The sequence below is a fragment of the Podarcis cretensis genome, assembly GCF_951804945.1.
Source record: "Podarcis cretensis genome assembly, chromosome: 8".
NCBI classification, from domain to species: Eukaryota; Metazoa; Chordata; class Lepidosauria; order Squamata; family Lacertidae; genus Podarcis; species Podarcis cretensis.
This window is the reverse complement of record NC_137177.1, coordinates 82,408,485-82,436,275: the sequence shown is the minus strand read 5'-3', so window position 1 is coordinate 82,436,275 and position 27,791 is coordinate 82,408,485. Positions and strand designations below refer to the sequence as shown.

The 27,791-nt window shown below is 47.5% G+C and overlaps 1 protein-coding gene across 1 annotated transcript; it reads right to left on the bottom strand.

The window, feature by feature from the left end:
* Nucleotides 1-77: 77 nt before the first annotated feature.
* On the bottom strand, nucleotides 78-27,791 carry LOC307223386 (uncharacterized protein). Its single transcript, XM_079989352.1, has 12 exons — nucleotides 27,545-27,791; nucleotides 25,818-25,998; nucleotides 24,444-24,539; nucleotides 23,775-23,889; nucleotides 22,077-22,568; nucleotides 18,036-18,063; nucleotides 14,578-14,806; nucleotides 9,294-9,577; nucleotides 6,877-7,003; nucleotides 4,709-4,804; nucleotides 2,294-2,429; nucleotides 78-305 (listed from the first exon to the last, which is right to left on the bottom strand). The coding sequence occupies exons 1-12, from the start codon at nucleotides 27,774-27,776 to the stop codon at nucleotides 159-161; spliced, it is 2,163 nt and encodes a 720-aa protein (XP_079845478.1). The 5' UTR covers nucleotides 27,777-27,791; the 3' UTR covers nucleotides 78-158.

Below are 27,791 nucleotides of genomic sequence, written 5' to 3'. Positions count from 1 at the left end.
AGAGGATTATCGGCTGTGCAAATTTAAAGGGGCCAGGAAGGGATGTTTCGCCCATCAACCACGCGAAAGAAAGAAAGTGCTGAAAAGGGAGGTTTTATAGATATATGTATATATGTCTCTCTAAAAAATCCAGCCAAGCCTCGCGGCACCACAAGCTTTCACTCTGCCACATCTGGCTCAATGGTTATGCTGGTGTTGGTGACTCTGATGCCGTACCAGCCAGCCCAGTACTGGGTGTCGCTGCCTCCGTGGTGAAGGATGACATGGCGGACTCCACGAGGGTAATCGTGAAATGTGTGCGAGACCTGGAGAGAGAGAAGGAATAATAATAATAATAATAATAATAATAATAATAATAATAATAATAATTTATTTATACGCCGCCCATCTGGCTGAGTCTCCCCAGCCACTCTGGGCAGCTCCCAATCAAGTATTAAAAACAGTACAGCATTAAATATTAAAAACTTCCCTAAACATGGCTGCCTTAAGATGTCTTCTGAATGTCAGGTAGTTGTTTATCTCTTTGACATCTGATGGGAGGGCGTTCCACAGGGCGGGCGCCACTACCGAGAAGGCCCTCTGCCTGGTTCCCTGTAACCTCACTTCTCGCAATGAGGGAACCGCCAGAAGGCCCTTGGCGCTGGACCTCAGTGTCCGGGCTGAACGATGGGGGTGGAGACGCTCCTTCGGGTATACAGGACTGAGGCCGTTTAGGGCTTTAAAGGTCAGCACCAACACTTTGAATTGTGCTCGGAAATGTACTGGGAGCCAATGCAGATCTCTCAGGACCGGTGTTATGTGGTCTCAGCAGCCACTTCCAGTCACCAATCTAGCTGCCACATTCTGGATTAATTGTAGTTTCTGGATTACCTTCAAAGGTAGCCCCATGTAGAGAGCATTGCAGTAGTCCAAGCGGGAGATAACTAGAGCATGTACCACTCTGGCCAGACAGTCTGTGGGCAGGTAGGGTCTCAGCCTGCGTACCAGATGGAGCTGGTAGACAGGCGCCCTGGACACAGAATCAACCTACGCCTCCATGGACAGCTGTGAGTCCAGAATGACTCCCAGGCTGCGCAGAGGAAGAGGTTTGGATGCTGTGAAGTTTCTGGGCCTGATCGCATCATAAGGCCACCTTCGCGGGATAATGAAGCAAAAGGTCCGAACATCCCAGCATCCTGTTCTCCAGGTAGCCAATCGGACGTCGCGACATCAGGAGCCTTGCAAGGCACAGAGGCAGCAGTCCTCTGCTGATCTTTTAAGGCTGTACACCTGCTCAGAGTACACCTACCAAAGTTACCTGACCACTGCAGTCCATGGGCAAGATTACTGCAATGCGCTCTACGTGGGGCTGCCCTTGGGGGTGGTTCGGAAACTCCAGCTGGTGCAGAATGCTGCGGCCAGATTGCTGATGGGTCAAGACCACATGACACCGTTGTTAAAGCATCTCCCCTGCCTGCCTGTCTACTGCCAAGCCAGGTTAAAGTTCCTTGCACTAATTTACAAAGCCTTGAACAACTTTAGGTGCAGGCTACCTCAAGCATCACCTGAACCCTTATCTCCCGGCTCAATCACTGACATCCTCCGCAGGAGCGTTATTTGACAACTCACTTGACAACAAGAAAGCGAGCCTTTAGTGTCATCGGCCCAGTCCTGTGGAACTCTCTGCCACTAGAGGTTTGGCAGGTGCGCCTTTTGTCCCGACGTTTAGACACCTGCTGAACTTTTCTATTCCGCCAGGCCTATGCAGATTTTAAGAATACGTTTTTCCAGAGCTTCTGATTTTAACTACAGTGGTACCTCTGGTTATGGATTTGTTTCGGGGTGCTGTGCGCAACCCAAAAAATCTGTAACTAGAGGCACAGCTTCTGTGCACACACACGGCACGATAAGAGCGCTTCTGCGCATGCATGAGCGGCGAAACCTGGAAGTGTTTCCAGGTTTGTGGCAGCCATAACCCAAAGATTCCATAACCTGCAGGTTACACAACACGAGGTACCACTGTATATGGTTTTCTATATGTTGAGGTTTTTTATTTTAAACAAATAGTGGCCTACAAATATATTTCTATAAATAAATCAACTGGTGTACTTGAATATCAGTTAATGGAAATCATAGGTAGGGAGATCGCTGTTTCTGCCCTCGAACTGGCCACTTTGTAGGATGCTGGACTACACGAGCCCCACGAGGACCAGAAACCGGAAAAAAACAAATGCCCAGCTTGCGGTTGTGCTCTGGGGGAAGGCAGAGCCATGCCAGGCCACCCCACTGTCCCACGCCACCCTGATGCCTTCACCTCGTGCCATGTTGCATCGCTCCACTGTTCAATGACCACGTCTTCGGGGTGAAATTCTTGCAGGACGATGTAGTCTGCGGAAAGAAGCTCCACCCGGAGCTGGTAGCGACAGCCGCAGTCGTATCGGGCGGCATACCTAGGATGCGAACACAAGGAATAGAAGGATGTCACAACTGGACAGGTGGGCGCAGACCCCAGCCCTAACCTTGCGTCTTTGCAGCATCCAGGGCCGGATTTAGGTTTGATGAGGACCTAAGCTACTGAAGGTAATGGGGCCCTTTCTATGTCCAGCTATCCTTTGTCAACAACAAATTGCCACTGTTTTTTGTGTGTTGAATATATGCTATATGGTAATTTATGGACCTAAAGCCATTTGCACATAACAAAAGAAATCCCGTATTTTTCACTCTATAAGATGCACCAGACCATAAGACACACCTAGTTTTTGGAAGAGGAAAAGAAAAAAAATATTCTGAATCCCAGAAGTCAGGACAGCCAGTGGGATCGCAGCGTAGCGATCCCGCTGGCTGTGCTGGCTTATGGGATAGCCGCGTGCAGCCTCTCCCGGGCTAGGGGAGCCTTCATCCCACTGCCCGGGAGAGGCTGCACACAGCTAAGGCTCCCCCAAGAGCCACACTCCCTTTAAAGAGGACTTTTCCCTTCTCCCTCCTCGGGAAAAGCCCCCAAGAGCCGCACACACACTCCACACGGCTCTTTAAAGGGAGCGCTGAGCAGAGCCTCCCACCTGCATTCGCCCCATAAGACGCACACACATTTCCCCTTACATTTTAGGAGGGGGAAAGTGCGTCTTATAGAGTGAAAAATACGGTACATCATAGGAGCCCACACAACACAAAACACGGTTGCTGTACGTAGGTTTTATTTTATTTGTTTTTTATCTTATATTTTGGAAATGTACATCCAGGGTTTTTTCCCTTTAATTTTTTTGGGGCCCCCAAGAGAGTGGGGCCCTAAGCTATAGCTTGTTTAGCTTATACGTAAATATGGCACTGGAGGTAGGTAGTGTGGTGTCAAATTTGGAAGTTCTGGGGCCCTTCCTCCAAGGCATGGCCACCCTACCTGCTCACAGCTGGATTCTAAGATTATGCAATTATTTTATAATTATATAATACTAATAACGAGGGATGCATTGCAACTATTAGTGCAGATCTCCACAAGTTGCCTGGATCTACTACTTTCAGGGGCAAATGATTTGGAGTGCTGCACTATCAATTTTCAGGGTGACTTTAGAAGTTCCACTGTACGTAATAAAAGCTTGCACACCATACCTTTGAAACCTTGTGTTTCAGTGCTCCTAAATGCTTAGCTTTTTTTCTTTTGTAAATTTATTTATTTTCCACAGTTACATTTCCACAATGAAAAACAAAAGTTAACTCACGTTTCTACCAGATCTAGATTTATACAGATACATTTTCACGGACCTTCTCTTTGAGATTCTTTGAATCTCTAGACTTCCCTCCATACCCTCTTCTGGCTCCTTATATAAACAAGGCTCTGCTGCATTCCCATACTTATACTTATCCAATTATTACTTCCCTTACTTTTATCTGGGATGCAGGTGGCGCTGTGGGTTAAACCACAGAGCCTAGGACTTGCCGATCAAGAGGTCGGCAGTTCAAATCCCCGCGACGGGGTGAGCTCCTGTTGCTCGGTCCCTGCTCCTGCCAACCTAGCAGTTCGAAAGCACGTCAAAGTGCAAGTAGATAAATAGGTACCACTCTGGCGGGAAGGTAAATGGCTTTTCCGTGCGCTGCTCTGGTTCGCCGGAAGCGGCTTAGTCCTGCTGGCCACATGACCCGGAAGCTGTATGCCGGCTCCCTTGGCCAATAAAGCAAGATGAGCGCCGCAACCCCAGAGTCGGCCACGACTGGACCTAATGATCAGGGGTCCCTTTACCCTTTACCTTTAATTTTATCTAATCTACTAGTTGCAAGTCTTCACTTAAAATCCTGCCACTGTATCAACCTGTTTACAGTTTATAGCTTTGAAGCACACAGAACAACTCGTTTCCCACATGCCTTCTCCAGTGGGACCCTAGGAGCCCGTTCTCAGTGACTTGCCTCCTTTCACTCCAATTGGCTCTCGTTGGCACAGAGGGTTAGAAGACTCCTTCTCAGTGGCTAAAAAGCTCCACTTTTGTGCTGATTGGTCAGCTCTGGGATGCTGGAGGCAGAGACCCTGTTGCAGAAATAGTAATCTAGACCCAGGGCCACTACCCCATTGGAGGAGATTAACGGTGAACATACATTTGCAAAAAGTTACTCCTGCAAGGAATTAGGTGTGCCTCATTCTATAGCAAATAAAGTGGGCTTTCAGTGCTGTTACCCCTTTCCTCCCATTTTTGTGCCCTCCTTTCTCTGAGTTCTCTGCCTGCGCCCACCCCAATTTACTTACCAATCCTTCACCACAATAGCCGGCTTGACCTCGTCCATCAGCTCATCCCAGTAGCCGTGATTCTTTAAGGTAACAAGCTGGTTTTTGAGACAGAGCCTGCATTGGAGGTGTTCAAAAGTACCAGTGATTCAAAAGGGGGGGGGGAGTGCGTGTGGCAGGGAGGGGAGATTTGCAACAAGCAAACAAACACCTTCAGAGTCACTTTCTTGAGAGGGGGGGAGACCACACCACTGAGATTCCCATTGAGACATTTTGATCTCTTCTCCACGGGGCCATAATAATAATAATAATTTATTATTTGTACCCCGCCCATCTGGCTGGGATTCCCCAGCCACTCTGGGCGGCTTCCAACAAAGATTAAAAATACATCAAAATGTCACATGTTAAAAACTTCCCTGAACAGGGCTGCCTTCAGATGTCTTCTAAATGTCAAGTAGTTGTTTATCTCTTTGACATCTGATGGGAGTGTGTTCTACAGGGCGGGTGCCACCACCGAGAAGGCCCTCTGCCTGGTTCCCTGTAGCTTTGCTTCTCGCAGTGAGGGAACCACCAGAAGGCCCTTGGTGCTGGACCTCAGTGCCTGGGCAGAACGATGGGGGTGGAGACGCTCCTTCAGGTATACCCGGCCAAGGCCGTATGCAATGCTCTTCTTGTAGGGGGGGAAAGTGCTGGTATTCACCAGCAAGTGGGGCAGTGCATAGGGGAGGGGCGTAGCCTGACGCCAAGGCTGGACAGTGAGGGCTGGTTAGCTGCTTGGTGCTCCTGCCCATGTGAAGAGGCCTCCCCTGCCTGGCTTTGGGAAGTTGGCAGGAGGGCTCCAAAATCCTGTCAGAGCATTGTGCATCCTTCCCAAAGCTGAGCAAGCGCTTCCCCTGGCTTGGGGAAGTATGCGTAATACTCTGACAGGATTTTGGAGCCCTCCAGTTTCCCCCGCAAAAGGTGGCAGTACTGCACACCGCCAGAGAAAAAGCTCTAGGAAACCGCTAAGGATTTTTTCCACATGGTGTCTTCTGGAGCTCAGCCGAAGCACTGAAAACAGCTTCCGGGACTGGAAAGTCTCAGCACAAATTTAATAATAATAATAATATATATATATTTATACCCTGCTCTTCCCAGTTCAAAAACCGGGCTCAGGGCGGCTAACAACAGATTTAAAACACTTAATTGTAAAAACAGCATAAAATACAGTATAAAAACATGAATAACAATAAAATTCAGAATTCAGAAATCAATTTAGGGGAAATAAGCATTAGATAGATCATCCCCAGGGCTAGCTGGCTGAATTGGTCCTACTTGGGCCAGTGTGGAGGCCAGGGCAAAATTAGCTGTGGGGGTCTCAGAGCGGGTAATCTTCATAAAAGGGGAGGCAATTTAAAATGTCTATATAAGGGGGGACACACCTTGGTTCTGGGTCCTCCTCCTGTGTGTGAAGGGGGCACCCTGTTGCAACAGTTCAATAAAGGTCAGGCTTACTAGCTGCTTTGCTTCTCAATATTCTCTGGTTCACCTCTGTTCTTTCCTGTGACCGATGGAGAACCTACAAAGGACTCTATAAGGGCTCTTGTGTCCCCCATAAGGGAATAAGGGCAGATTTTCGTTTATTACATAACACAGAGATGAGGGACCTGTGGACCTCTAGGTGTTGCTGGACTCCAACTCCCATCATCCTGGAGCATGGCTACTAGGAGCCCAACAACTTCTCAAAGCCACAGATTCCCCACCCGCATCTGACAGGCAGCCACAATGACCCTACCTCCTGCTCTCTTTGGCAACCGGACAATGGGGCCAATCTGATCTCACCTTTCAGCATGGGTTGCTTCCAATACTAGTCCTACTCAGAGTAGACCCACTGCAGTCAAGGGACATGACTGACTAGGGTCCATTTTCCACCTCAATGGGTCAACTCTCGAATGGGACTTTGTCGGTATCTGGATGAAAACTGGCGCACCCTAGGAATCTCATTTCATTTTAAATATATATAAAAAATGGAAGTTACTAGTCCTCAAGACTGATTTAGGTCCAGGAATTTCAGCTGGCCTGTCTCTCAGTAGGACTTGGCTGGAGACAACCCAGAGGGTGGCATCTGGGTGCAAACTGGCGCACCCGAAAAGGAAGAAGTTTGTCAGGTACAACGCTAAGATCTTTCACGTAAGACCCACAATCCTCACCCGTAAGATGTCACAAAGTATTTGCGGACGTGCGGGTCAGGAAATTCCCTCCCATGGTTTCCAGGAAGGTCCTCAATCTTCCACTCGTCCCCTCCATTCTGTTCAATTTTCCAGGAGTTGAAGCCCGCTGTAGGGGAAAGCAGAAAGAGAAGATATAATGAAAGCAGAGGACACCGTCACTGTCCAATTGGCAGTGACCTTTTCCAAGTCCCTTGACAAGTACACAGAGCTGAAGGAGGAAACTGAAAGAGAGGCACTCATTTCCACTTCCTCTTTCAGCTTGATGTGCTTTTCAAGGCTCTGAATTGCTCTGACGGCTCGTGACATTTTACCAGATCCTTCCATAGCTCAGTTGGCAGAGCATGAGACTCTTTAACCTCAGGGTTGTGGGTTCGAGCCCCACGTGGGGCGAAAGATTTCCTCATTGCAGCGGGTTTAACTAGATAACCCTTGTGGTCCGTAGCTGTCAACTTTCAGATTTGAAAATAAGGGATCAGCAGCCTTGCAAATAAGGGATCAGCAGCCTTGAAAATAAGGGATCAGCAGCCTCATGTGTCCCAGGGACAGTCTATGGGATATCTAACCATCCGGGATAGCAGCGGGAAGCAGCGCTGGAATAAGGGAATTTCCCACAGAAAAAGGGAATGTTGACAGCTATGTTGTGGTCCCTTCCAAGTCTACCATTCTATGATCCCATGACAGTGATCATTACGGCTGTTCTTTTCTCTTTATTTTTTGCCCATTGTTTTTTATTGAGTTTCAAAGGTTTTCAACAATTTGACACCGTGACAGAAACCAGAGCGCATGGAAACACTGTTTACCTTCTCGCCACCGTGGAACCTATTTATCTACTTGCACTGGCGTGCTTTCGAACTGCTACGTTGACAGGAGCCGGGACACAGCAACGGGAGTTCGCTCCGTCGCGGAGATTCGAACCACCGACCTTCTGTTCGGCAAACCCAAGAGGCTCAGTGGTTTAGACCACAGCGCCACCCGCCAGGGACAAGCGCTCAGGTCGGGAAGCAGGGAGAGCGAAGGGCGTGGCTTGTGGAGAAGGGGGTGTGGCCTGCAAAATTCCTGAGGGCCAGACAGAAAGGCCTTGAGGGCCGAGTCCCATCCTCCAGACTTTTGAGGCCCAGCTCAACGCCACCCGCACCCCACCAACGTTTGAAGGAAGGGTGCTCCAAAATTGATTGAAATCTGCACCAAACAACAACAACAACAATTTATTATTTATACCCCGCCCATCTGCCTTGGTTTCCCCAGCAACTCTGGGTGGCTTCCAACAAAACACTAAAATGCAATAACCTTTTAAACATTAAAAGCTTCCCTAAATAGGGCTGCCTTCAGATGCCTTCTAAAAGTTTGGTAGTTATTTTTCTCTTTGACATCTGATGAGGGCGTTCCGAGAAGGCCCTCTGCCTGGTTCCCTGTAACTTGGCTTCTCGTAGTGAGGGAACCGCCAGAAGGCCCTCGGCACTGGACCTCAGTGTCCGGGTAGAACGATGGAGGTGGAGACGCTCCTTTAGGTATAATGGACTGAGGCCGTTTAGGGCTTTAAAGATCAGCACCAACACTTTGAATTGTGCTCGGAAACGTACTGGGAGCCAATGTAGGTCTTTCAGGACCGGTGTTATATGGTCTTGGCGACTGCTCCCAGTCACCAGTCTTGCTGCCGCGTTCTGGATTAATTGTAGTTTCCGGGTCACCTTCAAAGGTAGCCCCACGTAGAGCGCATTGCAGTAGTCCAAGCGAGAGATAACCAGAGCATGCACCACTCTGGCGAGACAGTCCGCGGGCAGGTAGGGTCTTAGCCTGCGTACCAGGTGGAGCTGGTAGACAGCTGCCCTGGACACAGAATTGACCTGTGCCTCCATGGATAGCTGTGAGTCCAGAATGACTCCCAGGCTGTGCACCTGGTCCTTCAGTTACCCCATTCAGGACCAGGGAGTCCTCCACACCTGCCCGCCTCCTGTACCCCAAGAACAGTACAGTGGTGCCTCGCAAGACGAAATTAATCCGTTCCGTGATTCTCTTCGTCTAGCGGTTTTTTCGTCTTGCGAAGCAAGCCCATTGACGGCTTAGCGGATTAGCACTATTAGCAGTCTAGCGGCTTTTAGCGATCAGCTGAGAGGCGGCTTATCAGCTGTTCCCCCCTTTCCTAAGCCGCTAAGCCGCTTATCAGCTGTTCCGCTGATAAGCGGCTTAGCGGCTTAGGAAAGGGGGGGGGGAAAGCGAAAAAAACCCGCGGGAACTCGCAAGATTTTTTTGTCTTGCGAAGCAACCCCATAGAGAAATTCGTTTAGCGAAGCGCCTCCAAAACAGAAAACCCTTTCGTCTAGCGGGTTTTCCGTCTTGCGAGGCGTTTGTCTTGCGGGGCACCACTGTACTTCTGTCTTGACAAGACAAGAACAAACCTTCGGCACAAGGGTTCTGAATTAAGTTCTTCCGCAGGATGGAGAGGAAGTAGAATATCCTCCAGTCGGGAACGTTCCTGTCCGGCGCACGGGGGTGGAACCCTTCAAGGTAACACTTTCGCTTCCACAGCGAAGGGAGGTCCACCAAGTTGCGCCACAGCACGCAAACAAGGCGGCAGCGGAGAACTAGCTCCCTGGCAGGGACCAGGCACAACACGTCAATCAGAATGTCTTCCGGCAAATCTCCGATGTTCACCATCTTACTCTGGGGTGTTCTCAGCTGTCTGAAAAAAAGGAAAAAAATAAATAAATCAGTAAAAGGGCTGTTGAGGGAAGGGCCACTTTTATTTATTTATTTTCGAAATAATTTTTCTTTGAATATAAAATCATAACAATACAACCATATACATCAACAATTAAAAGATTCCTCTGAATCTCTGGACTTCTCCTCCATGGGTCCTATTATTAAACCTTTCCTACTGCATCTTTTTCAATAGTCCCACGTTTTAAAAAACTCCAAAGTACTTGCTAGGTTACAAGTGTTATTGCAATTCTGCTAATGTTTTCATCTGCTTGCAGTGGTCTCCAAGATAAATTATACGTTTCCCCCATTCTTTGTTGAAGTTTTGGTCTTCTTGGTTCCTGAGCTTTCCAGTCAAGCTTTGCCATTTCGGCATAGTCCAACAACAGTTTAATTTGCCATTCTTCTCTATTAGCCATCCCTGGGCTAATAGCATCTGTGCGGCTGTCGTCACATACATAAAGAATATTTCTGCTCTCTTGGGATATCAGCACCTACAATTCCTAATAGAAAAGCCTCTGGTTGTTTGTTTTTTTAATTAAAGTTAATTTAAACTCATTGTGTATCGTTTCCCAGAATACTTTTATTACCTTACAAGACCACCACATATCGTAAAAGGTGCCTTCTATTTGTTTACATTTCCAGCAGATATTTGTACTTGTCTTAAACATTTTTGCTGGGAAGGGCCACATTTAAAGCACATCCAACACACATTACGTCCTCCCTGAAATAATCCTGGCAACCATAGTTTGCAAAGGGTGCTAGGAACTGTAGTTCTTTTTATAGGTAGAGGCCTTGATGTCCAAAGGCAACAAATGAGTCCTGGCTTTGTTAGGCCTCTGAATCCATGGTTGCGTGCACATTATACATTTATAAGGCACCCCCTCCCGAATTATGGGAACTATAGTTTCCCACATCAGTGTGACACAACACTTCTTTAAATATATAGTGCAGAAGAGGCCTTTTTTAATGATCACCCATGGAGGGGGGCGGCTATCCCCTACTACTCCTACTCAGAGTAGACCTATCAAAATTATTGGATATTGTACAATAATAATTTTAAGCAAACGATAAATCATTACAAAAAATAAATAAATCTTGGCGTAGGGTTAAAGGTAAAGGGACCCCTGACCGTTAAGTCCAGTTGCGGACGACTCTGGGGTTGCGGCGCTCATCTCGCTTTATTGGCCAAGGGAGCTGGCGTACAGCTTCCGGATCTTGTGGCCAGCATGACTTGCTCTGGCAACCAGAGCAGCGCATGGAAACGCCGTTTACCTTCCCGCCGGAGCGGTACCTATTTATCTACTTGCACTTTGATGTGCTTTCGAACTGCTAGGTTGACAGGAGCAGGGACCGAGCGACGGGAGCTCACCCCGTCGCAGGGATTTGAACCTAACCCACAGTACCACCCGCGTCCCAGCATAGGGTTAGCATTAATTAATTTATAGACTGGTCCCCCCATCCCTGGCGTTTCAGAAGTGTATTGGTCTCAGCACCTGAACAGAACCTCCATATTCCAAGGCAATATACCTGACACTGTGTTCGGTCAAGAGGGAAGCAGGCCATCTCCTTCATGCCTTGATGAAGGCTTCTGTGGAAAGCAGATTGTCGAAACAAGAGATAAGTGCCCCCCCCCACTGGCTCTTATTATAGCTGATCTGAACCTCCATTTGTCAAGGCAGTATACCTCAGAGGATCATATAGGGTGGAGTAGGAACAGCCGGGAAGGCCCTGCTTTCTTGTGAACTTTCTTAGAAGCTTCTACTTGGTTGTCACTGGAAACGGAATTATGGGCTAAATGGATTTTTGGAGCCTCTGCAAACTGAGCGTGTCTATCTGAGTGTTAAAATCTGTGGGAAATCTGCGGGCGGGGGGCAGTTCCCCAACAGTTCTGGCAAAATTTCATGGCATAAAAACGGAATTTCCTGGTTCATTCTTGACACCATTTTGCCACCCTCACCACCTGCTTGAAGGATAAAACTGATGGCTATTCACAAAAAAAGTCTGGCATAGTGGTTAGAGGACCTGGAAGAGACCAGGGTTCAAATCGCAATTCAGTCATTAAACTCAGCCCTAACCTCCTTCACAGGGATGTTGTGAGGAAAAAATGATGGGATTGGCAGGGAACCTTGGAAGAAAGGTGGGATATAAATAATAACAGCAATATTTGTAATATGAATTCATTACCATTACTGTTGTCGTTATATTTTATAACCAGCCTTCTTTCCAGACCAGGACTGAAGGCAGCTTACAAAAATTATAACAACAGAGATAAAAACCAAAAAGCTGAGAACATATAAAAGGTAATCATAGTCATTAAGCCACTAATAGAATTGAAGCAATATTTTAAAAAATATTAATATACAGATAATAAATATAGCCCTGCACTATTTAAAAGCCCTTTCTTTAAAAATAAAAATAAATAAATCAGTTCCCGAAGGCCTGTTGGAATAAACCAGTCTTTATTTAGCGGTTTTAATACCTATCTATTTCTATGCATATGAAGAGTATTATCAGAGCTGTGAAAGCAGCCCCTATAACTTCTGCCCCAACGAAACAGAAAGGACTAACAGGAGTTCCAGTTCCTGATTTATGTAACTCATTTTTCATTTTGGGTGCGGCTTTAAAGGTTTAAAACATCCCAATGCCACGACAGCCACATGGTTTGGGCGGTGACAGGGAGAGGGAGGGTTATGCTGGTTCAGCAATTTAATTCATTGTTAATAAACTACACACCTCAATGGCATTTAGTGTTTGTGTACGACAGAGAGAGAGAGAGAGAGAGAGAGAGAGAGAGAGAAGAGCAGGCTTATACAAGAACCCTGCAATGTGTAAGGTAAAGGTAAAGGTAAAGGTACCCCTGCCCGTACGGGCCAGTCTTGACAGACTCTGGGGTTGTGCGCCCATCTCACTCAAGAGGCCGGGGGCCAGCGCTGTCCGGAGACACTTCCGGGTCACGTGGCCAGCGTGACAAAGCTGCATCTGGTGAGCCAGCGCAGCACACGGAAACGCCGTTTACCTTCCCACCAGTAAGTGGTCCCTATTTATCTACTTGCACCCGGGGGTGCTTTCGAACTGCAGGCGCTGGGACCGAGCAGCGGGAGCGCACCCCGCCGCGGGGATTCGAACCGCCGACCTTTCGATCGGCAAGCCCTAGGCGCTGAGGCTTTTACCCACAGTGTGTACCCCACTATTAACAAGAAGAGGCCTACGCAACAACCCTGTCATGTAAAGGTAAAGGGACCCCTGACCGTTAGGTCCAGTCATGGCCGACTCTGGGGTTGCGGCACTCATCTCGCTTTATTGGCCGAGGGAGCTGGAGTACAGCTCCGGGTCATGTGGCCAGCATGACTAAGCCGCTTCTGGCGAACCAGAGCAGCGCACGGAAACGCCGTTTACCTTCCCGCTGGAGTGGTACCTATTTATCTACTTGCACTTTGATGTGCTTTCAAACTGCTAGGTTGGCGGCAGCAGAGACCGAGCAACGGAAGCTCACCCCGTCGCGGGGATGCGAACCGCTGACCTTCTGATCGGAAAGTCCTAGGCTCTGTGGTTTAACCCCCAGCGCCACCCGCGTCCCACCCTGTCATGTAGTCCACTGTTAACAGGGAGAGGATTCTACAATAACCCTGCTGTTTACTGCAAGTTGGAAGCGAGGTCAAGGGATGGAGAGGCCTGGGGGGAAAAACTCGGGGGGGGGGCTGTCCAAGTGGATTTCTTTTCGAAATATGATAACCGTTTGTCCCATTCTAAATTATTTGAATGGTCTCTTGTGCAACAAACCTGCTTCCCAAAAAGATCGGGGTGGTTTTTTTTTGCAAGGAGGAAAGTGATAAGATAAGAAAATAAAATCGAATGTGTGGACGCAACACTTGCTTTGACGCAACACCAATACAGTGGTACCTGGGGTTAAGTACTTAATTCATTCCGGGGGTCTGTTCCTAACCTGAAACTGTTCTTAACCTGAAGCACCACTTTAGCTAATGGGGCCTCCCGCTGCCGCCGTACAGCCGGAGCCCGATTTCTGTTCTCATCCTGAAGCAAAGTTCTTAACCTGAAGCACTATTTCTGGGTTAGCGGAGTCTGTAACCTGAAGCGTACGTAACCTGAAGCATATGTAACCTGAGGTACCACTGTATTACTTCCCTGCAAGCAAATCAGCCCATTTTGTCTAATCTCTTTTTGCAATCAAATCAAGGCAAAGTTAGAGAGAGAATGCCTTGGGGCAATTCTTGAGGTGTGGTCCGGTTGGCATTTCCGATTTCTGAGCAAACGAAACTCGCAACAGCCTTGGGGTGCAGACCTGATGTTTTTACTCCTCGAGGAGAACCAAAATACGGCCACTTTTCAGCACCGCTGTTTATTATCCAACACTTTAAAAACAAACAGACAACCTTATCATCACAAATCTGGAAGTATACTTGATAATCTTTACCCGGACTTTCTTGTTTTAACCCATCTGCAACTGTTCTGTTTTAGATACATCGTAAAGTGAAACAATAATAATAATAATAATATTTCGCTTGGTTATTTAATGTAAAAACATCGGATCAGCCCAGTATCCTGTTCTCACTGTGGTCAACCAGCTGCCCCAACAGGCTGCTCAAAAGCAAGACCCCCAAAAGCAGCAACAACTCTTCCCCCCCCCGACCCCTGCCCCAAAACTACACACAGAAGCCTCAAGATCTCCACACCCCCCCCCCCCCCCGGTTGTAGTACTGCCTCTATGCTGGTATCCGTAAGCTTTGCATGGCTTAAGGGGAGATATATATATATATATTTTGCGGAATGCACCCGGGAGGGGGGTTTGTCCACCGACTCCATCCTACAGACCCCTTTTGCGTTCTCACGTGCAAAAAACTCTCGTGAAACACACTCGCGCAAAAAAAAAAGACACATCCAACAACAACCAACCCACCCCCTTGGCTGCCTTGCACGAGGTCCCCATCACTTTTAAAAAAACGACAACAACTGGATTTTTACCTTTCCAGCGGAGCAATGGAAAAGGAGTCTCTGCCCCGAGCAGCACCCAGTTGCAAAACGGAGAGAATGCAAAAAATGTGGGGAGGGGAGAAAGGGAGAAACAGAAAGTATGCAGGAGGAAATATTAAAATGACAAGCCGGGGGAAGTCCCGCCCGGTGCTTCTCCTCCGCCAACCAAACGGCCTCTGCTTCTGCACCCAGAAAAAGGGAAATCCCAGGCCACACAGAGCTGAGAAAAGGCTAGAGTAGTGCCACTGTCGTCAGTCACCAGTTGGGGATTTCCAGGTTCGCTTCCAGGAAGCCATTCAGTTCCGTTTGCTGTCTCAACCCGAGCCTCCTGTCGTTGCTATTTTAAAATATTTTTTAAAGGTGGTCTTTATGTTAATGTTTTAAAATGGGAATGCATCTGTTAAGTTGTGGCATTTCAGCTACGGATCTTTATTTTGACAGTACAGTGGTACCTCGGGTTACATATGCTTCAGGTTACAGACTCCACTAACCCAGAAATATTACCTCGGGTGAAGAACTTTGCTTCAGGATGAGAACAGAAATCGTGTGGCAGCAGCACAGCAGCAGTGGGAGGCCCCATTAGATAAGTGGTACCTCAGGTTAAGAACAGTTTCAGGTTAAGACCGGACCTCCAGAACAAATTACGTTCTTAACCCGAGGTAATGAAGGAAGGTAAGGACAGGTGACCCCACCTAGGCCCGAAGTCACACCCCCCCAAAGCAGGCTCAAAGCTTCTCAAAGCTTTTCAAAATCATTTTCTCAGCAGCTAAGCATCAGAAACATTCCGCTCTGCTGTAACAAAAGGTAGAGAACAGCCCATTGTTTCTCAGGCCTTTCTCATGCCTTCTGGCCTTGCTAAAGAACCACATTGCAACTTGCTTTCTGTCCGGGAACCATGCCAGAACAAGAGATGGAAACATCTCTGAACACTCTGAAATCCCCCCCTCCTTTCCTGGGAAGGGCACCAAGAGCCCAAGAGTCCCAAGACAGCTTTCTGTTCATGCTCAGAGGAACTCATGGGGCAGGACTCTGGAAGAAGGAGGAGGGATCTGGAAGGGGAATATATGCTTGTGCACAGGACTGTGAACTTCGTGCATGCTTTTGTGACTTATCACACTTGCTCCTTCTACCAGTTCATGGATGCTAGAAATAACAGCCTTTTCTCCGAACTATTCCTTGAGTGTCTGTTGACTCCCACTTCCCTTTCCCAGGCGCAATATTTTTCCCACCCGAGGGCAAAGCCTCATAAGGCTACAGTACCAGTGTATTTGAGACCTTAAAATTCTTATAACACCATCCACCCCTAACAAGGAACTGCAACTTGAGGAACTTCAGACCAACAAACTACAGTGGTACCTCGGGTTACATACGCTTCAGGTTACATACGCTTCAGGTTACAGACTGCTAACCCAGAAATAGTGCTTCAGGTTAAGAACTTTGCTTCAGGATGAGAACAGAAATTGTGCTCTGGCGGCGCGGCAGAAGCAGGAAGCCCCATTAGCTAAAGTGGTGCTTCAGGTTAAGAACAGTTTCAGGTTAAGTATGGACCTCCTGAACGAATTAAGTACTTAACCCGAGGTACCACTGTAAGTCCTTTTCTTTGTTCATGCATAGTACTGGGGCTTCTGTCCTATATCTATCTCACATTTAACATCTGGCTACAATAGAAAAGGATGCTGGGAATGGACTTCCAGGTTAGTGCCATCGGCGAATGGCAGAGTTCCTCCGACCGGAGGAACGGGCTCCGTGGAAACTGGGTCTTCCCGCCGTGGCGAAGGTGGACACCCGCTAGGAATCCCAGGTGGAGGAGCCTGGGAACGTGGGGTTTGGCAGAGCATCAAGAGCGCCTCCCCTACTCGCGGGGAAACCCCTTTTGGGGGCTCCGGAGTGAAGTGGGGTGAGCAGTGCGGTGCAGCGAACCGATTGCTACATTCACGGAGGGAAGCCGCACAGCCATCGCCGGAGAGCGCTGACTTTTTCCTGTTGACATTCGGACTCTAAACAAGTAAAAGGTAAAGGTACCCCTGCCCGTACGGGCCAGTCTTGACAGACTCTGGGGTTGTGCGCCCATCTCACTTAAGAGGCCAGGGGCCAGCGCTGTCCGGAGACACTTCCGGGTCACGTGGCCAGCGTGACAGCGCTGCTCTGGCCAGAGCCAGAGCCGCACATGGAAACGCCGTTTACCTTCCCGCTGGTAAGCGGTCCCTATTTATCTACTTGCACCCGGAGGTGCTTTCGAACTGCTAGGTTGGCAGGCGCTGGGACCGAGCAGCGGGAGCGCACCCCGCCGCAGGGATTCGAACCGCCGACCTTTCGATCGGCAAGCCCTAGGCGCTGAGGCTTTAACCCACAGCGCCACCTGCGTCCCTCTAAACAAGTACCCGTGAGTAAAAACGGAAAATTGGATCAAGAAATTCTTGAATTAGGCACTGAAGCGGGAAGGTTTAAACAGGAAGTCCGCCTTCCGCTTTTTGTAAATAGACTAAAGCAAAAACTTTACAATCTAAGAGCCTGGAAAGTTGTTTTAAAGATTGGATTTTCCTGCATTTACAACCAATAAAACCCCCTTGGAAAGCAGGAGAAAGGGGGGGGGGGAATTTGACTGCTTAAGCCTGCAGGAGAGAGAGTAAATGAATATAAGTTTCCATCGTCTCAAGCCTGGGAACGGGGTGTCAGGACAGAAACTGTCGGAGATGTTCATTGATTGAAAGTGGAGCTTTGACAGACGGTTAAAAAAAAAAAAGAGAAACAAACCAACTTCAATGCTGCTTTCTGCTTTTTCAAAGAAACAAAGTATTTGAAAATTGAAAGTAATTTTCTTTTTTCCTTTGTTGGATACGTTTTTAAAGATGGATACAAATAGAAATTGTGTCCCCTAGAGGGAGCTTGTCAGTTTGTTGCTGGAGTTTACTTGGAGACGTTACAGCTGCAAGAATGAGATTGTGGGACCAGTCTTGTGACCTTGAATAAAAATGCGTTGGGAGGAAGTTTTGGTCTCTGCCCTTGACAAAACAAATGCTTTGCTGGAGCAGTTGCATGAGAGGATGAATTTGATGAATGAGAAGTTGGACTTGATGACTGCCGTAGCCAGTGAATATGAATTAACAGGAAATAAGGATAAAGAAACTATACAGCGACCAGTTCAGGAAACTGGTCTGATTGGGCAAGTGCAAGGGCAGAGGAAGATGGAAGAGGTTGTGATAGCACCCCAAGCAACACAAACAGAGAGATCCAAAGTCCTGCAAGAGCAAAAGTTGTTGCATTGGAAGATTGAACTTGGAGTGTACCTGGAAGTGTTTGGAGTTAAGGAAACTCTTAAATCTGGTGGGACTATGAAACATGTTGACAATTACTTTTTGGACAATCACTTTTTGGATTACAAAGATGATGACAGGGAGTGGGACTCTGGGGAATGGGCTGGCTTGATGAAGGAAAATGGAGCTTATTACCGGTTGGAATCCCCCGGAGACCTACTCCCTAAGGAGAAAGGGAAGAAATCAAGAAAGAAACCAACAAAAGACAAGGAAGAGTGCAACTACAAACAAGAATAAGAAAATCTGCAGAAGGGGCATAGAAGAGACTTAAGGGCCTCGGATATAAGATCACCAGATTGATGGACTGGATGGAATGTATAGAAAGGACTGACATAACCCGAAACCAGGAAGAAGGGACGTTGGATAACAACTAGGGATAATTTTCTTTTTTTTTATCTTTGGAATTAGTGTAATATTAATGAAATATTAAGGAAAATGTTGGAAAGGAATTAATTGGCTTTAGTAGAAAGGATTTAAGGAGTTATGTATAAATATGATTTAAACTTTGAATTTTAAGGCTTTTAAGGTAAGATAAGGTTAAATAAATTAAGGTAAATTGAATTATAGAACATGGTAAAAAAGACGGAAAGGATATGCTGAATCTTAATAAGATAGGTTGTTAAGACAAATTATATAAATAAAAATTGAGAAATATGGGAAGAATTTGCTGAAACAACGAATTAAGTCAGAATACAAAAAGGGAGGTGTGAGGAGGTCTAAGAAACAAGCAAATGAAAAGATGTAATATGGGATCTGTATTTTTTCTTTTTCTTTTCTCTTTAGCTTTTTCTCTTTATCCTGTTGTGTTTTTCTGTTTTTTATTGCACGTATGTATTTTTTTAAACTTTGAATAAATATTATAAAAAAAAAAGAAAAGAAAAGGATGCTGGGGTTAGGCCTGCAGGAAGGCTGGAGGGAGAACAGGAAGAGAGGCGCTCGTGGACCATGCAAGGAGCAGACCAGAAGAGCAAGGGGCACTTTGCTAAACAGATACAGGACACAGGCAGGAAAGTCAAGCAGGGTTGGAGTGGAACATCCGGCGGCTATTTCAAATCACCGGAACCAGGATGCGTCTCAGCAAGCTCATGTGAACAACACGTAAGCAGGGATGAGCTCATGTTGGGAAAGAACTATTGATTTATGGTGTGCTGGTCCAACTTACCTGAGGAGAAAGACGGCAAGTGAGTGAGCCAATGGGGGGGCTGCATTTCAGGCACCCCACACCCCCCAAATTCTGTCAGATCCAGCTTGGTTGGCTGGAAGTAGTAGATCGTGGGTAGACTAACTAAGGTCCAGGGGCTGGATCCTGCCCAATCGCCTTTTAAATCCAGCCCGCAGACGGTCCGGGAATCAGCGTGTTTTTACATGAGTAGAATGTGTCCTTTTATTTAAAAGGCATCTCTGGGTTATTTGTGGGGCGTAGGAATTTGTTCATCCCCCCTCTATAGTCCGGCCCCCCACAAGGTCTGAGGGACAGTGGACCGGCCCCCTGCTGAAAAAGTTTGCTGACCCCTGAAGTATACCTTCTGCTCTGTTCATTGCAGCCTAGAAGAGGAAATCTTCACTTTTAGATAGGTAAGTTGTCAGGATACGTGCACCACCCAAGAAGTTTAGGATCTTCTACTGGAGTTGAACTGTGTATCTGTTGTGAATATGTGTTTACACCCATAACCTTACACCCACAATAACTTCACACCCCAGAGGATTACAGGTTAGTTTATTCCTTGGGATAAAAGTGACAAGACTGCATGCATGCTTTTTCCAAGCAGAAGGGTCACAGTATAAGCGGGCAGCAAATCACACACCTTGATCCCAAGAGTAAAAAGGATACCTCCCTATTCTGAAAGCCTGGAGAGATGGCTCAGCCTGAATGAATGACATTTGTAGCTGCCAATCTTTTTCTCCAAGGAGCTCACGGAGGCGTCCGTGATTCTCTCCCTCCTCCTTTTATCCTCATAACCACCTAGATCAGAACTGAGGATTTCCCTGTATGATTTTGGGCCAAGGTTACCTTATGGAGAAGGGAGGAGGAGTCTTTTGGGCGGGAGTGTGTCATGGCACCTTTATTCATTTGCCTCATTGTTTATTTCCTGCAAGTTCCGGTCTATTTGTTATTTTGTTCACTTTGGGCTACCTTCTAGCTGAATGAACATGAACTGCATAAGAAACGACTAACTGTTTATGTCATCTATTTCCTGATTCATAGCTTCACTTTTGCAGGAATATTCATTCACTGTCTGTGCAGAACTCCATTCTTCCCAACAGGAGGCGATTATCAAACTTTTCTGGCACGTGATATTAGCCATTAAGAGGCCAGGATCTTTGCTTATGCCTTCCAAGTCATGTTTAAGGTAAAGTCTGGTACCAGGGTGTTCTGAACCGTAGACCCAGAGGAGTGGCTGGGAGCAGGTATGACAAAGAAGGAGGCCAAAGACGCGAGAATGATCCATTCTAGTGCTTTATTAAGAAATGTATAGGTTTACAGGAAGCCAGGAAGCCAAATCTCCTGGCCTTCTCTTGCAGAGATACAGGACAGACACTGCAGCAAGGAGATGGTCTGTCCACACCCAAGCAAAAGTGAATACATTTTGCATATGCAAAGCAGCATACATTACATTGCCTAGGACATCCCATTGCTTCACCTGCCCAGATGAGGGCTTGGGTGGCTAATACCTAATCTTATAGATAGTTCCCCTTTGTGGGCTCAGAGCCTAGCACCCCAAGCCCCAAGCTTGTATCAAAGCAAGCGAATATAAGCATATATGAGCTCGTTGCTACAACAGCTACCAATTAATTGTGGTGTTATCTTGACTACCAAGATGGCATTAGCAGGGTGTTATGTACTGAGTTGAATAGGATCCAAACTGCAGCAGTCTGATTGGTCCTAGAACAATAGGATCCAAAATGCAGCAGTCTGATTGGCCCAAGCATATCAACAGCTGCCAGTAGATGAGGCCACAGCAGAGGCACAGAAGATTGTGACGCACAGAGGAGCGTTCAGGGTAAAGCGGCTGCAGTTCGGTGTCAGTGTGGCACCAGGCATATTCCAGAATCTAATGGACTCTCTCCTTAAAGGGATTCCTGGCGTCACCGCCTTCTTCGATGATGTGTTGATTGCTGGGCCCACACCAGAGAAGTTTGAGGACTGCCTCCGCACTGTTCTGCACCGTTTCCAGACGGCGGGTCTCAAGGTGAAGCGGGAAAAATGTCTACTAGGAGTGCCTCAGGTGGACTTTCTGGGATTTATGGTGGACGCAGAAGGGGTCCACCCGACTGGGGACAAGGTACGGGCCATTTGTGATGCCCCAGCGCCCAAGAGCAAGACTGAACTTCAGGCCTTCTTGGGACTATTTAACTTTTACCATTCATTCCTCCTCACCACTATGAGCTGAATGAAGAGCATGAAATCACTTTGCAACTCTGAGTATATTTCACAGAGTTTCCGGAACCATTCACCTTTGTTTCAACACATAGGGTTAAAATAGGGGGTCTCTTTTTAGATCTATGCCAGTGTCACTGATGCCATGATCTGCAGCATTAAGAGTTCAGATTGCCACCCATCGTTGCGATGTGCCCTATCCAATGGGGGTGGGGGAAGAGGACACCTTGTTATCCCAAAACCATCTCACTTAAAACATAAAAAAGAGGTACGTAGTTGGTTTTCACCACCCTCCTTGCCATCCCATCTCTTGCCTTGCTTTCATATTCAGACATGCTTCTAGATAACAGATTTGTAGAAGCAGAGCATCTGCATAAGATACAATTTGAGAGAAGCAAAGAGAATGAAAATCAAAGCTACAACTGGGTGCAAAATTTAGCACAGATGAGAGAAGGTATGATGGTGCTAAGAAGGGGTGTGACGGCTTTTTACTTTTGTCAGGCGCTGCTGGTGGTTGCTCATGAGTAACCAGGCAGGACTCCGACCTGTCTTTAGGTTAATGTTTAATAGGTTATTGTATTTTAGTGTTTTACTGGAAGCCGCACAGAGTGGCTGGGGAAACCCAGCCAGATGGGCGGGGTATAAATAATAAATAAATTATTCTTATTCTTATTCTTATTCTTATTATTACAGGTTTTATTGGAGCAAACTATTTGCAGTGCAGAACCACAAAGTTCATGTCCCTCTTAGTCAGTTGCAGATTCCGGGAGTGGCCCCTTCCGGTTTCTCCCCCAACATAAGAACTTAGACACCCCAAATCTCCCCTCCTTACATTTCACCCCTTGTGCAGGCTGGGTGATAGAAACAGCTTCCTGGCTAGCCGCACTTAAGCTCTCAGTAGCATCCTCAAGCCCTCCTCTTGCTTGGCTGCCCCCTTCCCCCTCTGTTCCACTGGAGATGTGGCTTTCCCCACCGCTGGACAAGGCGCTGAGTCCGAGGCTCTCTGTATCCCCCTGCCTCCTAGCCCTGTTCCGAGCTTTCCTTCTTAAACTACAACGAGTCATTGAGCAAATGTAATAGCCATCCACTACTGCCTTTGGTGGTGGGTGAAGAGTGATGCTGCTTTGCAACACCCTCATCCTATGCCACGATGGCTCCCCGTCTTCACTTGGGCCTTGCTCTGGGAAGATGTACTTATGGAAGTTGGGATGACATCCTTCCATGTGCCTTTTGTGTTCAAAGAGGATATGACGGACACCTTGAGGGTAGTCATAAATAGTGCGTGAAACCTGGAGAGGAGAGAGAAAGGGAGGAGGCTCCTGGGTCTGGGGGAGGTTGCAGAGAAGAAACTACCCCTTCCAGGATGCAACCTCTCCCCCCACAGCGGTGGCTGGAGGGGTGGAAGGGGGGAAGCCAACAGTAGGGGGAGCCAGAGTCAAGGAGAGACAGAGGCAGACTAGTTTTGTCCCCATTCTCCTCTTGCACAGACGTCCACTGGCGCCCAGTACGCTTCTGCTGCCGATAGAAAACTTGAGCTCCCTTAGCTCTCTTAGCAAAGTCCTTAGCAGAGTTTTTGCAGCGGCAGAAACTGTTGCCTTGTGTGTGGATAATAAATCAGACTGAATGCAGGCTTCTTGCTAGTCTCCAACAGTCTTTTAATGAGTAGAAAAACATCATAAATCAGCCCGGCCAAAGAGCAGACATCCTTTCGCCTCTCAGCCAAAAACGAAAGGAAATAACCACGCCTCAGAATGTGAGACGTCACACAGAACTGTTTAACCCTATAAGTTCTGATTCTCCTCACAGTTAAGCAAGAGGAGGAAGCTCGCAGGTAGTCAACCAGCTGAGCTGCATGTCAGTAAGACACTTTGAGGTTTTCTACAATCTAGCAGGGGTCCACTGTCCCTCAGACCTTGTGGGGGGCTGGACTATGGGGGGGGGGGGGATGAACGAATTCCTATGCCCCACAAATAACCCAGAGATGCATTTTAAATAAGAGGACACATTCTACTCATGTGAAAACATGCTGATTCGCGGGCCGGATTTAGAAGGCAATTGGGCTGGATCTGGCTCCCGGACCTTAGTCTGCCTACCCATGATCTAGTATACAGTGGTACCTCGGGTTACAGATGCTTTGGGTTATGTGTTTTCAGGTTACAGATGCGCCCAAACCCGGAAGTACTGGAACTGGTTACTTCCGGGTTTCGGCACTCGCGCATGCACAGAACCACTGGATCGTGGTTTGCGCATGTGGAGAAGCGTCAAATCACGTCATGCGCTGACGCAGATGCGGCGCTGCGGGTTGCAAACACTGCAGGTTGCAAACACGGATCATGTTTGCAACCCAAGATTCCACTGTGTATCTTTTACGAAATATTTACACAAGAAGGCCTGCACATTGTAGCAGACGGAGGTTGGTGGGACCCCTTTCACCCCCATAGACAACCCTCCACGAATTTAACAAAGCTTGCATTTTCTACTCAGGCTCAGCTCACCGGAAACCACGTTGACACATGAGGTTCTTCATATTGATGTTCTTTAAGGACTTCAGAGTCTGCAGACAACAGCTTCACGGTCAGTTTATAGCATGAATCATACCCACTTGAAAAGCTGTTTTTTTGGGGGGGGGGAGGAAGAGAGAGAAATTATATGAGCCTGGGACAAATTGAGGTCCAGCTGGGCACGTCGACCGCCACTGTTTCTTCCACTACAACATGGTGATTGAGAGAGATCTTGGCAGTGCTTTTTTCCTAAAAAAATGTTTAGGGGTACACTCATTTTGACTCAATAAAATCACCATGTTATACTTCAAATGGGGAAAAATAAATACAGTAAATGGACAAAAGTACAAAGAAAGAGGATGTAAAATTTTGAGCTTTTTTTAGAGAAATCACAGTTGTTCAGCTTCTTTGGGGGGAGCCAATGATCTACCAGTGATATACCGCAGACGTCCAGTGATCTACCAGTAGATCACGATCTACTTGTTGGACATGCCTGCTCTAGACAACTGCCCCTGGGGCTGAAGCCTAGGTCCAAGCAGACCTTCCCCTGTGCCTCCAATTCACTGACCACATCTATTCTTGGAATATCACACATGCTGAGAACTTGGTTTGCGGTGTCCACCTTCCCTGCACCCCAGCCGGGACAGGACACTTGGCACTCACCAGTCCTTCACCTCAATCATGGGTCTGGCTTCATCCATCAGTTCGTCCCAGTAGCCCTCGTCCTTCAAGGTGATGAGCTGAGACTTGCTGCAGGGCCTGAGACATTAAGGGACACCATCACTATCCCACCACATTGGGGGATGCAGGTGGGTCTATGCTCTAAACCACTGAGCCTCTTGGGCATGCCCATCAGAAGGTCGGCGGTTCGAATCCATGTGACGGGGTGAGCTCCTGTTGCTCCATCCCAGCTCCTGCCAACCTAGCAGTTTGAAAGCATGCCAGTGCAGATAGATAAATAGGTACTGCAGCGGCGGGAAGGTAACGGTGTTTCTGTGTGCTTTGGCTTCTGTCACGGTGTCCCATTGTGCCAGAAGCAGTCTAGTCCTGCTGGCCACATGACCCAGAAAGCTGTGGACAAACGCCGGCTCCCTCAACCTGAAAGCCAGATGAGCATTGCAACCCCATAGTTGCCTTTGACTGTACTTAACCATTCAGGGGTCCTTGACTGTCAGGGAACTGCCATCGGAGCCAGGAGAGGAGGTAAGGCGCAGCAGCGATGCAGGAGAAGGGCCCAGTAGGGAGAGAGAGGTCACTTCCTCTGAGGAAGGAAATCGGCGTGACACCAGGAAGAAAGGGGAGCCTGGGAGGACTTCAGAGAGAGGGCTCCAAGTCTTTTCCACAGAGACCAGCGGGGAGAGCACAGGACCTCCGCTGGGCACGCCCATTCTGCGCAGAAAGCTTCTGCGCAGGGAGGCTAGGCAGAGACTTGGTGTCAAAGAGCTTTTATGCTGGAAAAAGTTCAGGAAATGCCCACTGACGGATTCTGCCAGTGACTGACACAGCCACGGAGTAAGGGCTGTCCAGCCAGGGAAAGGTTTAGCCAGACAACGTTGCCTAGAGCAGCAGCCACTTACGCACGAGCAACCCCTATTCCCATTACATTGACCTTTACCTTTTACCCACAGCATTTGGACCACGTGTCCTAAAAGGCTCAGCAACTGGCTATTGTGGGCCACCTCCAGCTCCCTGGAAAGAAAGTTTGCCCCCTCCTATGCAGAGGCAAGGAATGATGGTCTGCTAGCAACCTTTTTAAAGGAAAGCCACTGGGGGCCTGGCTCTCACCACTCCCCACAACACACACTTCTTTAGTCCATACAAAAAAAAGAATAGCTCATTTGACAGGATTTGGTGATGCAAATTGCTCCACCTTTTTGTGACCATTACATTTTAATGGGTTACGGTATATTTATTGAGCGGGGGACTCTCCTTATGCAGAATACAGTGTGAAGCACAAGAACCCGCACAAGGGCAAATGAAAACTCCCTTTTCTCATCTTTAAGTGGATTTGAGTTTGGACAATGATAGGTTCCTCACCCATTACGTGCAGCAAAGCATTTGTAGAGCTGAACAGGAGCATCTTCAACATTCTTCCCAAAATCGCTCATTTTATAAGGGCTGAGCATCTCACCGACGCTTTTTGAGTCTTCTATGGACAGTTCCTCAGTTTCCCAGTGGCCCTTGGCAGGTGTCTGGATTTCCCAGGAGTCCAGGCCATCTGACGCAGTGTGTGTGATGGGGAGACAGAAAATGAAGGGAGAGGCTTTGAGTGCATGGAAGCAGCCCGTGGGTTAGAAAGAAAACAAGAATGACTTAGGCCACTTTCAGAATGTCCCTGTTTCCAAGAGGGACTCAATTGCATAATGGCAAGTACAGGTTCTCAGATTTAGGCTGGTTTGGCGATGGTGTGCAAGCAACCCGCATCACAACAAAATCAGACTTCTTGACGCAATGCCATAAAACCTCCCCATAAATGAATTTTCCTGATAAATAGCCAGTATCCTTAAATGTGGGGCAAACAATCAGGATGAAGGGGCAAAAAAACAGGCAGTCGGGAAATGAACATAGTTTAGTTATCACCCTTGGTTTCCGTGATTAAGTAGTAGACACCCAGAAGTTAACTGACATTATTATATTGGGTCCATTAATTCCAACAGATCTACTCTGAGGAGCAGGTGTAGGGAAACTTTGGCCCTCCAGATATTGCTAATCCTTTCTTGATTGCTGGGGTAGATGGGAGTTATAGTTCAGCAACCTCTAGGTTCTCACACCTGGAAAAACAAGGTTCTTGGCTATTTAGAATATGTAATTATGTATATGCAATCTCTGCCACTTCTGCTTCTTCTGCCTCCTAGCAGGCCTGCTGGCGGTCTGTCTGTCCCAGATTATTTGTATTCACTATGACTCATTGCCGTACTTTGGATTGTCCTGAATACCACCATATGGTAAAGGTAAAGGTAAACCATTAGGTCCAGTCGTGGACGACTCTGGGGTTGCGGCACTCATCTCGCTTTATTGGCCGAGGGAGCCAACATACATGTGGCCGGCATGACTAAGCCGCTTCTGGCGAACCAAAGCAGCGTACAGAAACGCCGTTTACCTTCCCGCCAGAGTGGTACCTATTTATCTACTTGTACTTTTGATGTGCTTTCGAACTGCTAGGTTAGCAGGAACCGAGCAACGGGAGCTCACCCCGTCATGGGGATTTGAACCACTGACCTTCTTCAAGCCCTAGGCTCTGTGGTTTAACCCACAGCGCCACCCACATCCCGTTCACCATATGGTAGCCAAGCCCAAAGCCCACAGTCCTGTTGGGATGCATTTTGGCTTGCCTGCTGATGAAACTGAGTGTGTGATGATTGATAATATTGTCATTTATCTGTTTCAGACCCCTACGTAGTAGCAGTTGCCAGGACATTGTCCTGTTCTCCTCTGTATAGTTCCATCCTCATTTCAGACATTGTGGTAGGCTGCAATGTTTAGCTGGTGATATTGTCAGGTTTAGCTGCTGATAACACTGCAGTGTTTAGCTGGTGAGTTATCCCGATGTTGAAAACCAGCTCAAATATTATGAAAAAAATATCATCAGGTGAACTTCAAACCAGTCTTGGATGATATATTGCCCCGCCCTAGTGTAGACATTACTGTGCTAGATGAACCAATATTGGGACTCAGTGTACAGCAGCTTCCTATGTTCCTAAAGGCTTTATTATTCAGATTTCTGTCCAGGAGCGTTTTATTCTACCAGATAAATGAGGACATACCTTGGCCATCAGGATTCTTGATTAAGTTCTTCTTTAGGCGGGAGAAAATGTAGAAAGCCAATGGCTTTGGAGAAGAGTCGTGGTCCCTTTTCCGGAACTTGCGCTTCCACAGGACCGGCAGGTCTACCAAGTCCCGCCACTGAGAGCAAACTAGCCGGCAATTGCAAATGAGGTCTCTTGCTGGAACCAGAGACAAGATATCCAACAGAAGGTTTTCGGGCAAATTTTCCATCCCAAGACTTTCCCT